Source organism: Gadus macrocephalus, chromosome 9 (genome assembly GCF_031168955.1).
Source record: "Gadus macrocephalus chromosome 9, ASM3116895v1".
In the NCBI taxonomy this organism is placed as follows: domain Eukaryota; kingdom Metazoa; phylum Chordata; class Actinopteri; order Gadiformes; family Gadidae; genus Gadus; species Gadus macrocephalus.
In genome coordinates this window covers 9,104,255-9,118,052 of record NC_082390.1, presented here as the reverse complement: position 1 = coordinate 9,118,052, position 13,798 = coordinate 9,104,255, and the positions used below count along the sequence as shown (strand labels likewise).

At 53.2% G+C, this 13,798-nt stretch overlaps 2 protein-coding genes across 35 annotated transcripts in view; one reads left to right on the top strand and one right to left on the bottom strand.

Annotated features, from left to right (window-relative positions):
- The first annotated feature begins 1,019 nt into the window (after positions 1-1,019).
- LOC132465018 (ETS domain-containing protein Elk-3-like) lies at positions 1,020-10,082 on the top strand. The gene is made up of 5 exons (XM_060061686.1): positions 1,020-1,376; positions 4,138-4,346; positions 4,640-5,617; positions 7,695-7,817; positions 9,254-10,082. The coding sequence occupies exons 2-5, from the start codon at positions 4,140-4,142 to the stop codon at positions 9,350-9,352; spliced, it is 1,407 nt and encodes a 468-aa protein (XP_059917669.1). The 5' UTR covers positions 1,020-1,376; positions 4,138-4,139; the 3' UTR covers positions 9,353-10,082.
- Positions 10,083-10,141: 59 nt separating this feature from the next.
- The window catches only part of cdk17 (cyclin dependent kinase 17), a 31,096-nt gene continuing 27,439 nt past the window's right edge, over positions 10,142-13,798 (bottom strand). For 2 of the 34 annotated variants that reach the window (XM_060061672.1, XM_060061669.1), the window contains exons 14-18: positions 13,681-13,731; positions 13,260-13,302; positions 12,653-12,743; positions 11,755-11,832; positions 10,142-11,668 (exon numbers count right to left, since the gene is read on the bottom strand). In XM_060061672.1, coding sequence (XP_059917655.1) covers positions 11,631-11,668; positions 11,755-11,832; positions 12,653-12,743; positions 13,260-13,302; positions 13,681-13,731 — 301 coding nt within the window. In that variant the 3' untranslated portion in view covers positions 10,142-11,630. The remainder of the gene's footprint in view (positions 11,669-11,754; positions 11,833-12,652; positions 12,744-13,259; positions 13,303-13,680; positions 13,732-13,798) is intronic. The other 32 variants (XR_009527417.1, XR_009527418.1, XR_009527416.1 and 29 more) reach the window with 32 other exon arrangements.

The window sequence follows — 13,798 nt, the reverse complement described above, 5'->3', positions numbered from 1 at the left end:
TACCTACTGACTCATTGAAGGAGCTCCATCAAATTAAAGACGATGCTGTCAAGAAGGGTTCTAAAATCATTTTTTTGATTAATTATTTATAAAGCATCTTCTAATTTAGCATTATATGCAAATTAAAAAAATACGAAGAGCTTGACATAATGGGATATCATTATTTTATTTTTTTAATAGGACTTTCTTAAAATATTCATTTAAAATAGAATATATAAGCTAATATTGCATCCAGTGTACGTAAAGGTTTGGGAAACGCCTGTAAATATAGCCTGTAAATAAAAATCTGTATTTGTTTACGTTGAACAGTCAACTCATAGGGCCGGCCACGAACACCATTTGATGACACCTTGAGGAGCTTTATGGTTAGATTCTGGTCCATCTGGTCAACAAAGGGCTTTGTTTGGGATACAGAGCTTCCCTCAGAATCCCGACAGAATCGGTCCTAGAAGTCTTCGCGTTTGTCAATGCGTCGGTCTTCAACTTGTGCACCTCTTGGAGGCGCACATGCTGATTTCCCATCAGGGGAGGTCTTCGGCTCGTGGAGCTCTATTGGAGAGACACGGGTTGATTTCCCATGCAGGGTACTTCAGCCTGCGTGCCTCTTGGAGGGACGCCAGATGATTTCCCATCTGGGGGCTCCTCCTTGCGGAAATCTTGGAGAGAGGCAGGGAGGACTCGCATCTAGGCCTCGGATGATAGGCCTTGGATTATTATGTTTTTTTTTGTTTTATGGATTATTGTTAATTTGTTGTACGATTGTTTATGTCACTGTACCGTTATTACCCAAATATATGACCATAATTGTTATAGGTTCGGTATGACTCTTTATTCTACCCAGTTTAGACAGTTATGATTGACTTGGCTCAAAATTCCTGCCACAATAACGACATGATTTGCCCGTGTTTAGTGTGATCATTACTTTGTATAGAGTTGTTATAACGTCCCACTGTCGCTCGTTGAGATAAACGCGCGGCGCGCCCCCTGGCGGCCGCCCTCGGGAATCCCGCGGTGACGTCAGCCAGGAGGACCCTCTCCAACAGGTCCGGGACCGCCATGAGGGTAACAGAGCAGTAGTGCTGCTGGCTGCTGGCCTCGGGTCCGGTGAAGAGCGGAGCAAGAGAGAAGAGGAGGAAGGCCGGAGGAGAAGTGTGTTTACGCAGACGGCGGCAGCGGCAGTGTGCCTAGGGAGCGCAGTGGGAGGAGGCGCAGGAGGCGCTGCGTCTGGCCGCTCCAACTTCCTGCTCACACAGAAACCAGGATCCGATTTCAGTCCAACACCAGTGAGGAGACCGGAGCAAGCATGGAACAACAAGGGACCTTACGGAACTTATCGTGAAGGTTGGCCAGCGGGGAAAACGTGACGAAAAGAGCAGGTACTTTCCATTAACAACTATGTTTACTACTATGTATACACTTTAATATATAACCAACGGTTTCCTTGACTTTCCGAATGAAGTCAAGTCGTGTGATGAGTGAGGAATCATATTCAAACTTTTGTGTGGCCGTGAAGGTGCTCGAGGGTCTCTCCGTGGATCTCCTCGAACGCTAAGGTGCGGAGGTTTGGGTTTGTTTAGATGGTTTGTCTCCGATACAAAGATCGCGTTCTGTCGTGTCTACTGCGCTACTTTTCGTTTCCTTCCGGTCTACGGGTCTGTGGAGCAACATCTGAACCAGTCAGTCCCAGTACAGCATCACGCTGGTTCTGCTGGGACAAGCAGAGTGACCCATCTGATAAGTACAGCTTTCCCACTCCGATACACTCCGTGTTTGAGACATGGACCCCCGGACCAGGGGCAGAAAGAACCCCTAAACTAGTTCAAGATGCGGTTCCTCGGGGCTCTGACGTCCCACGACGGCTGTGAACAGGAAGAGACGTGATGCAGTCATTCTGCACACAGTCATCTCGTCCTATATGGAGTTTCCGTTCCTCAAACACTGGACCGCTTTGTGCTCCCGTCTACTTGTACTTTGATAATCGGTGCATCTGCAACAGGCAGCGATGAACTAAACAACAATAAGTTCACTCTGCAGGCGTCCGGCCCGCGGTGCTCCTGTGAGCGTTATAAAAGAGGCGGGACCATGGTTATAACGCCAACACGTTCAATGTTAGGTTGTAAATAATAAGCCCAAAATGGGGGCCTGATTTGCACATTTTTCTGGGCGGAAGTTGGGCCGGATTGGGGGGAAGTACCCCCCTCGGAGTGGGATCCCCTCACTTCACCGTTTGTCCCTGAAAGTAGAATCGCAGGAAGTCCTGACTCTGACAGGCTTGTATTTTCACATGGCTGATTGGAAAACTCAAGGGATGCCTTGCATCGGAAGTTGCCTGTGTGTGTCCGTGCGTGTGTCCGTGTTTCTGTGTCCGTGCGTTTCCGTGTGTGTCTGTTTATGTGTCCATGTTTTTGTGTGCGTCCATGTTTGTGTGTGTGTGTGTGTGTGTATGTGTCCGTGTGTCCATGCGCGTGTGCGTTTCATAGCGTGAGGATAGACAGACACCACTCTCTCTCTAACAGCACAGCAGCTGTGGGCAAACAAACACTCAGGTCCACGACACAGCGGCCTGGAACCCAGAGTGGTGTGGTCCTGCAGACAGGTCCACTATAGAGGGCTGGAACCCACTTAGTGTTCCTGCAGACAGGTCCACTACAGAGGGCTGGAACCCACTGTGTGTTCCTGCAGACAGGTCCACTATAGAGGGCTGGAACCCACTGTGTGTTCCTGCAGACAGGTCCACTATAGAGGGCTGGAACCCACTGTGTGTTCCTGCAGACAGGTCCACTATAGAGGGCTGGAACCCACTGTGTGTTCCTGCAGACAGGTCCACTATAGAGGGCTGGAACCCACTGTGTGTTCCTGCAGACAGGTCCACTACAGTGGGCTGGAACCCACTGCGTGTTCCTGCAGACAGAAGCCGAGCGGCCTCACATTCCTCCATTAAAGAGAAACCACCCAGGGCCGTTCTACTTCCTGTGGAGCGAGGGCCAGGTTGGACCGCAGCATACTTCTGGCTGAGCTGTTGTCCCTCCTTATGCTCCTCTCTGTTCTGCTGCTGCTCCCACACTGGAGCGCACACACATATACAGACACACACACACACACACACACACACATAAACAGACAGGCACACACACACACACTCTCACGCACACACAACAACACATACAGACAGACACACACAGACATACACACACACACACATATATACAGACAGACACACACATGCACGCACTTACACGCTCACACACACATAGCGGACCAGCGACATACAGACAGGGCCGACGGAGAGGCAGGGAAAACTGACAGGAAGGACAGACGGACAGGAAGGACAGACGGAATGCAGGGCAAACGGGGGATATGAGAAAATTAGGAGGGGACCTTAGACACTTTTGTGCAGCTGATGTTGTAAATCGATGTGTTGAACCATAAGAACAATGAGGAGAACATTGACAGTTCAGATGAAATACGTTCCTGGTTCTACTCGCTTGCGTAATAGACGTTACCGAAAGGTTAATCGTCGATTATTACACGGTTCTTCTAACCCATTCAAAGCGCTCAGCGTTTTAGACAAGTTGTTCCTGTCAGTCGTTGTGGTTGGTTCCCTGGCCCCAGGAGCCAGAGGGGGTTTCGACCGGCCCAAGGAGCCAGAGGGGGTTAGACCAGCACCTCTGGGCCCTGTTCTGCACGGGTCCTTTTAGGGAAGTTAAGCCTCAGTCAGTTCCGTTTTCGCTGTGCAGGCGTACGCAAGGTACACGCCTGTCACCTGTGCCCAGACCACACTCACACACGCCCACGCCCACACACACACAGACACATGCACACACACACACGCGCCCACACGCAGGTGATGAGGTTAATCCTCTTCCTCATATCCTCTTACCCACTCTGAGGTGGACCTGAGTGGATCAGTTTCACCGGCGTTCATTATTAACGCCGTCGTGTGATCGCCGCCGCGCCAGCTGTTCTGGTGTCTAACCCAACACACACACACACACACACACACACACACACACACACACACACACACACACGGCAAACATTTTAAATCAGGGCTGGGCTGCTGGCCCCTTAACTATGAGGAGACTCCAGGTACTAAGCAGTAGTCCCTTCTGACGCCGTGCTCCACCTCTCCTCCAGGCATGGACAGCGCCATCACCTTGTGGCAGTTCCTCCTGCAGCTGCTTCTGGACCAGAGCCACAAGCAGCTCATCTGCTGGACGTCGGCGGACGGGGAGTTCAAGCTGCTCCGCTCCGAGGAGGTGGCCAAGCTGTGGGGGCTGCGCAAGAACAAGACCAACATGAACTACGACAAGCTGAGCCGCGCCCTGCGCTACTACTACGACAAGGTGGGTCCGGTCTCGTGGCCCGGACGGCACTAAGCGGTTAAAGAGACCTCGGGAATACCGAGGCAGCTGGTTCAGTTGGTGTCAAGTTGTTTTTGAAACCACGGCTTGTCCCTGAAAGTAGAGGTCCTCAGAGGAGCCACTCGGACTCCCGGAGCCCGTTAGAGTTCTAAAGGTTAAATAAAGAATATTACCGCGCAGCCGTCCGTACAACGTTATTGAAGTAAACAAATGCAATAATAACTGAGTGGAGCTCTGATTGGTCCGCTGAATGACTCCTCCCCTACGTCCTCCAGAACATCATCAAGAAGGTCATCGGCCAGAAGTTCGTCTACAAGTTCGTGTCGTTCCCGGAGATCCTGAAGATGGACCCCCAGGTGGTGGAGCGGGGGCTGGCCTCGGGACACCTCCCCCTGCGGGCGGAGGAGGAGGAGGAGCGGGAGGAGGAGGAGGAGGAGGCCCTGGAGCGGGAGGTGAAGGAGGAGCAGGAGGAGGCGGTGCTGGAGGAGGTGGAGGCCCAGCGGCGGGCCCTGGCCGTCCTGCAGGCCCAGGTGTGTCATGGCGGCGGCGGGGGCGGGGACTACCTCCGCTCCGGCCTCTACTCCTCCTTCAGCGTGGCGGCGCTGCAGGGCCAGCCGGAGCTGCTCCGCGCACTGCGTGAGGAGCAGCTCCTCCACCACCACCGCCTCCACCACCACCACCACCAGCACCACCCCCCCCACGACGCCGAGGCCCGCTCCGTCATCCGCTTCGGGGCCAACGGCCTCAAGGACCGGGCCCCCCCGACGCCGCCCCTGATGACCTCCTACAGCGCCGGCGCCGCCTCCAGGCAGTTTGTCGCCTCCCCTCCGCCCTCCCCCCACAGCCCCCGCCCCCTGCGGGCCCCGGGGCCCAGCTGGAGCCCCCGGGAGGAGGAGGAGGAGGAGCTGGAGGACGAGGACGAGGACGAGGAGGAGGAAGACCAGTGCTCCCAGCCCCTGAACCTGTCTTCCGGGCACAGGAAGCGCGCCTCGCTGCTCCCCGAGCAGAGGAGCTCCACCAGCACCAGAACTCCTGGAGGAGGTGGGGGAGGAGGAGGAGCTACGTCCGCTGCTGCTAACGGCAACGGCGGTCGTAGTCGGGGAGATGGACTTCTACCGAGGAGCAAAAAGCCCAAAGCCCTGGAGATCCCCGGGCCGTCCCTGCTGCTGACAGGAAGTGACCTGGGCTCCATAGCGCTCAACAGCCCCGCGCTGCCGTCCGGCTCGCTCACGCCCGCCTTCTTCACAGCACAGGTGATTCTGTCAGCCAAATCAGTGCACACGCACACAGCCAGGCCTCCGTCAGCACTAGCAAGCCGACGGCTAGCTTCTCTCTCTCTCGTTCCCCTGTGGTTCGTACAACGATGGAATCAAAGATTGACACGGACACAGGCACACTCACACACATGGACACACACACACAGACAGGCACGCACACACGCATAAACACACACACGAACGTTCGAGCGCACACACACAAACGTTCGAGCGCACACACACACACACACACGGACAAACCCATGGACACGGACAGACAGACAGACAGACACTTGCACGATGCGAGGACGGAGGGACAATAGGAGTGTTGTTCCCTGAAGCACGGTCTTCCCTAGGATCTGTGTTGCTGTCGCAGCATCAGTCCCGTCGGTAAAGTCAGGAGCAAAACTATTAAAAACACACACCAGGTGATGGTCTTTTCATCACGGTGTGAGCATACGGTCACATGACCCTGTGCAGAAGACCGTAGACTCGTAGACTAACCCGCCAGTCCGGCTTCAGAGAGCACGCACATCAACGCGTCGCCACGACAACGGCAGCCTCACGCTGGTGGTTTTATAAGGGCACCAAACGGTGATCACAGGGTAACAACATTTTGAGAGATTTGCAGAAATCCTCCTCTTGCTAGTCCTGTGGGGGGGGGGGGGGAGGGTCTAAGTGATGCCATATGCTCCAATAATTCCATTAATGATGCGAAGGGAGGGGGGGAGGGAGGGCGAGCTAGGTCCCTCGGCAACACACACTGGCTCCCTCTCTGAGAGGTGACACGGGGGGGGGGGGGGAATTGATTTCATATGTTTTCTCTCAAGCCTTCGAGCTTAAACACACACACACACACACACACCTCTCCAACTCTATCAACAACAACCTTCCCCCCCCTCTGCTCACCTCTTCCTCCCCCCCCCCTCCCTCCTCCCTCTCCGCCTCACTTCACCCCTGGATCCGGCGCGAGCAGAAACCACAGACATTCTGCTCCCTTCCTCCCGCCCGGTGTTGACTCTACCGCTGGTGAACCGTCCGCTCAGAGCCGCTCTGAGAGCATGAGTCCACTCAGAGCGCGAGGCTGGCGGCTGCGTGTGCGGTTTAGGTGTATCTAACAACACAAACAATCAACAACATAAAACACTTTCTCTGCGGGTTTTAAAGGAACAGTATGTAACATTGACCCCGAGTGTTTAGAGCGGGTACTGCAGTCAGACCTCCGAGCGGAGGGGGGGTCTGCTGGGCCATCGCCAGAGGGCAACGTTACATTGTACACAAGCCTAATTACTCCATTATAACAATGACTTGGTCTACTATTTTTAAATGTATTTAATTTAAAAGGAGTCTGTATAGAACCTACATGTCTTTAATTGAGCAAGTATGCAATCTGTTAATTGTTTTACAAATTCTAAAGCAGCTCATGTGGCGTCCAATCTTGAGCGTCCAAACGTGACTCAGAGACTTCCCCGCGATTCAGTACGGCTCAGGTCAAGCAGCGTTTCCCTAAGAGGAAGAGGCTACCGGTACTGGTGTCTCAGTAGAGGCAGTATGTTGACTTGTGTTTGTGCCAATTTCAATCATATCTTGGAACCCAGGGTATGGAAGGAGAGTGAATCATAATGAATAAACCTCCTGAATCATCACAGAAACGTCCTGATCCGGAAATGAGATATCTGTCGGGAGATGCCAGTATTTCGACTCGGTGTGTTTGCATAACCACTGATCCTGTAAGTGATCGTGTTCAGTGATTTGTCAGCAACAGCTACTCTAGCTGAACTTCCTTTTACATTTAAGGGGATTGTCACTTTTATCCAAAGCGACCTACAATGGTTGATACTCACATTCACGCGTTGTCAGCCATGCAAGGAGACAACTTGCTTTAGGGTGAGGCGCCTTCTAAGGGACACCTCGGCACTCGGCTTGGTGGAGCCGGGGATCGAACTAGCAACCTCCCGGTTCCCAGCTAAACCGCTCTACCGCCTGAGATAAGCCGACCCTGTGTTACTCTCAGCTGCCAGCCCATGACGCTCCCATGTCTCCCTCTCTCTCTCTCTCGGTCGCCCCTACACAGACTCCCTCTGGCCTGCTCCTGGCCCACAGCCCCCTGCTGTCAGGGATCCACTTCTGGAGTAGCCTGAGTCCAGTGGCGCCGCTCAGCCCCGCCCGGCTGCAGGGCCACGCCTCCCTCTTCCAGGTAAGAGCCACGCCCACCTACAGGGACCAATCGGTGACCAGGGGGGGTCAACAACCAGGAAGCAAACTGGGTTCAGTTGGTGTACCGGTAAATAGACACTTTTCTAACCAGTGGCCACTCAAAGCCCTTTACAATACTGGCTCACATTCACCCATTCATGCACACATTAACACACCAACGGTTGTAATAGCAATCAAAGGCGACATCTAGCTCGTCAGGAGCGGTCAGGGTGAGGCGACTTGCTCAGGGACACCTCGACAACAAGCTAGGAGGAGCCGGGCATCGAACTAGCAACCTTCTTGATACGAGCCAACTTGCACTACCTCCTGATCCACATGCTGCCCGTTAAACAATGATTTGTTCTGAAAGCGACGTGTGTGTGCCTGAGAGGAGAAAACACAACGGCAAAAGGATTAAAAGTCATAAGATAAGAGAATTACCCTCGAGTCCTGAAAGCTTAATCTTTAACTCGAATATGTGCTGTTGAGAAAATACTTGATCAGATACATTTACCTTCAGGGCATTTGACGCTTTTAAGTACATTTTTCAGAAGAGAGATAAACAACAATATATCTATTTCGGTACAGTGAGGATGTTCATAGAACCAAGTGCCGAGTACTAACAATCTAACTAACAATCGCTAGGTTAACCCATTCCCGTGTACAACAAGGATAGCTAGGATAAGATGCTACTATATCATCTGATACTATAAGATGATTCTCAATCCATTTTTCATTTTCAAAGTCAACCAATCAGAGGAAATCTTCCCTTTTTAGTTGGGCTGTGAATGTTGGGCTGTGAATGATCTAAATGTTAACATGCCCCTCTGGCCCCGCGATCAGGAACATCTCAGCGGAGACATGTTTTTAAGTCCTCGAGGGCTGGATGTGTTGACACACTCGAGGTGGGTCGACCGAGGTGTCTTGTTTCAGCGCACACCAGAGGCAGGAAATCCTGCAAGTACTTCCTGTTCGAGCCCCTGGGAGCCGGTCCGAACAGGGTGGACTGGTTTTCAAAACGGCTCCTCGTTTATGAAGCGCTCACAGGTCACCCTCACCCCCCCCCTCCCCCACACACACAATAGGCGCCCAGGTTTCTCTTTGTGCACGTAAATAACGTTTGGCCTGTCTGCCTTTCCGGGCGGTGGAGTCACACGCGCAGATAGCAGAGGAAGAGGCAGCGTGCATAACAACAGGAAAGCAGACCGGTGACAACACGGCTGCTGCTGCTCCAAGCCGGAAGGCAGCCTCCCTCCCCCCCTCCCCCCTCCCTCCCTTTCCAGCCCGCTAACGCCCTTCCTCCCAGTTCCCCATGCCCGGCCACATGCCCATCTCTCTGGCCGACCTGGAAGGCAGCACCCTCCTCCCCCTTCCCTCCAAGCCCCGTTCTCCCTTTCCGCCCCGGTAACACTCTGCTCTGCTCTCTTTTCCTCCCAGTTCCCCAGCCTCATCAACGGCCACATGCCCATCTCTCTGGCCGGCCTGGAAGGCAGCCCCTCCTCAATGCTGCTGGCCTCGCAGCTCCACAAGTCCTGATCGGAACGGAAGGAACGAAATACTTAAAACGTTTTTTTTTTTTTAATCCTGTCTCTTAGCGTCGACAGTCCTTAGACCTCGTCTCTCTCTCCCTCGTTTTGTTGAACATGTGCCTGCCGTGTGGAGTTTGTATGATGAACCGTCGAATGTGGGACCCTCACCTTTGTTTGTTTCGTTCTCGAGTTGTTCCGAGTCTCATCTTGGTTGAGCCACGGGTGCCACGCCCTGGAGGTCCTGCTCCTCTCCTTCCCCCCGGATGTCCGGCTCCTCTCCATGTCCCTGGAGGTCTCCTCTCTGCTCCTGGAGGTCTCCGCTCCCACCTGGAGGCCTGGAGGTTCCTCTCCCCCTGGAGGTCTGGCTCCTCGGTTCAAAGCGTTTGAACGGGTGTGGAAGATGGAGTTCTTGTGGCTTAGTGTAGAAATGCTACTAGATCCAAACTCCATTTCTTTTTGTATTCTTTGGAAAAGCATCTCATTGTTGATTGCCAATGGAAACGTGTAGTTTCTGTAAGTGGTGAAGTCTATTTTGTAGCACTGTGCTTCTATATTACTGGCTGTGCCTTTGTTTGATTTTTCCTTTTTTTATAAAGACGAGATTTCTAATCAATTGAAAACCTTTTGTAATTCTTTTTTTTATACTGGACTTGATATACAGTATGTAATCTGTATACTTTTGTATTGGTGAAAAAAATGTTATTTTCATTAAACAAAGCATTGAATGCTTGAACGTGGTGGTTTGGAGTATTGTTTCAAAGCAGCGCAATAATCCGTCACATTTCACAAATCGCCATTTCCGATTATTTGATAAGTTTAATATTTTTCTCTTGAAAAAAACCCAAAACAACTCAAGCTCAGATACAGGAAGGGGTTCTGCAACAACATGCTAAACATGACAATTATTCACAAATAAAGTTAAACGTTGTCATACAAAACATCTCTGGTAACACTGTTAAATATACTGCGACTCCATAATCGTATTCACTATAAGGGAGAGGGGGGGTGGAGGAGCAGGGATGGAGAGCAAGCTCTCCCTGAATACAGAGGAGATGGGACCACTGGTCTGAGGACCAGAGCTCTGACCTCTGACCCGGTCTGAGAACCAGAGCTCTGACCTCTGACCCGGTCTGAGGACCAGAGCTCTGACCTCTGACCCGGTCTGAGAACCAGAGCTCTGACCTCTGACCCCGGCTGAGGACCAGAGCTCTGACCTCTGACCTGGTCTGAGGCTCTGACCCGGTCTGAGGATCAGAGCTCTGACCCCGGCTGAGGACCAGAGCTCTGACCTCTGACCTGGTCTGAGGCTCTGACCCGGTCTGAGGATCAGAGCTCTGACCTCTGACCCCGGCTGAGGACCAGAGCTCTGACCTCTGACCTGGTCTGAGGCTCTGACCTCTGACCTGGTCTGAGGCTCGGCCCTCCTCAGGACCAGAGCAGGCATGCAACACCAACAAGGAAGCCCTGCTCTGCCGTGGGCGAGCAGCGACAAGAACAGCTGGGAACTCCCCTCACTAGCATCAGGAAGGAGGACGTGGGGATTGGATGTCACCCATCGCCACGGTAACGCCCGAGGCCCCACCCCCCGCCTTTTGCGTCCGTTCTCGTCTCCCGGATTTTCATACCCTCGCAGGACATTTCGTTTTGTTCTGCTCGATGCCCACGGCATGGGGCAATGAGGGGTCACGAGGTGACCGGGGCGGGGACTACCCGACCTTTGACCTTTCATCATGAGGTGGGTGAGGAGCAGAGAGGGAGGGGGGACGTCTGAGTGTGAGGGGGTGAGTCGCCTCCCCCCCCCCCCCCTGCCCGACCCAACCGTCTCAAGGTGGAGTTTGAATCGTTGAAAATGATGACGACAAACATGAGTAAAAACACCACTTCAGAAAGTAAACAAATTAAAATTCTATACACATTGCATGTTTGCCTTAAAGTGACTGAGTCGTTAGAATTCTAGACAGTAGTTGGTTTCTAGCAGCAAATTCTCTCCCCAATAAATATAAATGTGTATAAACAATGTCTCTTTTTTTGGGTCTGGTTCACGACGCGGGGCGGATCCGCCCTGGGTCCAGACCCCCTGGGACCAGGGTCTGGGTCCAGGGTCTGGTTTCCTCCTGGGTCCAGGGTCTGGTTTCCCCCCTGGGTCCGGAGGTGTAAGACCCGGTCACCACAATGTCCGTCATGTATCCCTCCGCCGTGAGAGTGTACAGCAAAGTAGAGCCTTCTCTTATTTAAAAAAAACAAACATAATGGAGGAAAAAATAACTAAATCAAACTCTGAGTTCCTAAAACAGCATGCTCTGCCTCCTGCTCTTGCCGTTGCCTGCGGAAATGAAAAGAGAAGAAATGAGCCTTCCTCCAGGGAGCCACTATTAGGTGGTCTTTTGGGCGGGGCTTCAGAGAGCTCACCTGACTCGGGGTAGGAGGAGCTCCGGTAGCCCGGGTCCCTCTGCAGCTGCACCTCCTTCAGCGTGAAGATGGAGATGGCTGCCGAGGAGACACAGGGTTAGAGCAGGGTGACGGACACACACGAAGACGCACACACACACACACACACACACACAGAGACACGCAAACACCCCCAGAAAACAAAGGGGGCGTGGCATGGAGAGAATGGCCTCTCTAAGAGACCATGGGCTACAGTGTGCTACAGTGGTCAGTGAGGCGGGGCTACAGTGTGCTACAGTGGTCAGGGAGGCGGGGCTACAGTGTGCTACAGTTGTTCAGGGAGGCGGGGCTACAGTGTGCTACAGTGGTCAGTGAGGCGGGGCTACAGTGGTCAGGGAGGCGGGGCTACAGTGTGCTACAGTTGTTCAGGGAGGCGGGGCTACAGTGTGCTACAGTGGTCAGTGAGGCGGGGCTACAGTGTGCTACAGTGGTCAGGGAGGCGGGGCTACAGTGGTCAGTGAGGCGGGGCTACAGTGTGCTACAGTGGTCAGGGAGGCGGGGCTACAGTGTGCTACAGTGGTCAGTGAGGGGGGGCTACAGTGTGCTACAGTGGTCAGGGAGGCGGGGCTACAGTGGTCAGTGAGGCGGGGCTACAGTGTGCTACAGTGGTCAGGGAGGCGGGGCTACAGTGTGCTACAGTGGTCAGTGAGGCGGGGCTACAGTGTGCTACAGTGGTCAGGGAGGCGGGGCTACAGTGCTACAGTGGTCAGTGAGGCGGGGCTACAATGTGCTACAGTGGTCAGGGAGGCGGGGCTACAGTGCTACAGTGGTCAGTGAGGCGGGGCTACAGTGTGCTACAGCGCCCCCAGAGCCCCAGCCCCCCCCAGTGTGTGTCAGCAGACCGCCTCTCATCACTCACTCTCGGGCAGGGCCAGCACGCGGGGCCCCAGGCTCCTGAAGTAGGCCTGCCTCATCGCCTCGTCCGCCGACATCCTCTTCTTCGACTCGTACTGCGGGACGGAGGAGAAGACGTTAGGAGGGCGGCGACAACGCCGTAGGCCGCGGGCGTTTGCGTTCTCAACACGGTGGTGTGTGTGCCGGTCTTTGTAGGACAGCGCTGTGTGTCACTCAGCACCACGTAACAACCACACTATGTCTCGGTGGTCGTTGTTGTGTTTGTGTCATTTGTTGTGAGTGTGTACTCTGTTGTGAGGATGTATTTTGTTGCGAGTGTGTACTTTGTTGCGAGTGTGTACTTTGTTTTGAGTGTACTTTGGTGTGAAAGTGTACTTTGTTGTGAAAGTGTACTTTGTTGTGAAAGTGTACTTTTTTGTGAGTGTACTTTTTTGTGAGTGTGTACTTGGTTGTGAGTGTGTACTTTGTTGTGAGGGTGTACTTTGTAGTGAGTGTGTACTTTGTAGTGAGTGTGTACTTTGTAGTGAGTGTGTACTTTGTAGTGAGTGTGTACTTTGTTGTTTGTGTGTACTTTGTCGTGTTTGTGTGCTTTGTCGTGTTGTCATACTCACTTTAAGGAAGGACATTAACAAGTCAATGCCATCCGTATCCAACCTGAGGGGGGGGGCAAGAGACACAAATGTCAACACAGACACACACAGAGACAGACAGGGAGACAGAGAGAGAGAGAGAGAGACAGACAGTGACAGAGAGACAGAAAGACAGAGATACAGATAGAGAAAGAGAGACAGACAGAGAGAGAGAGTCAGTGGGGGTCAGGTGACTCATGCCGGCTGTGTTAGAAAGTTAAAGAGGAAACGGCATCAACTATTCCACAGGATTTCCTTACAGGAAGTGACACAGAGCACACACACTCCTGGCCGCTACGCTAACCAGGGCCAACTACCAGCCTAGCCACTCGTTCCACACAGCAGCGGGGGTTAGTGGCGACACTACGACTGGGCCACGCTACCGACCGGCCTGCTGCTGTACCTGGGTCTGGGACTTAAGTCCTGCTCCTGCCCGTCTCCAGTTAGCATAGGGCTAGCGCCAGAGAGGAGGACAAAAGGGGGACATTTGAAGGGTTCATTAGGCGGTTCGGGCGGCCATC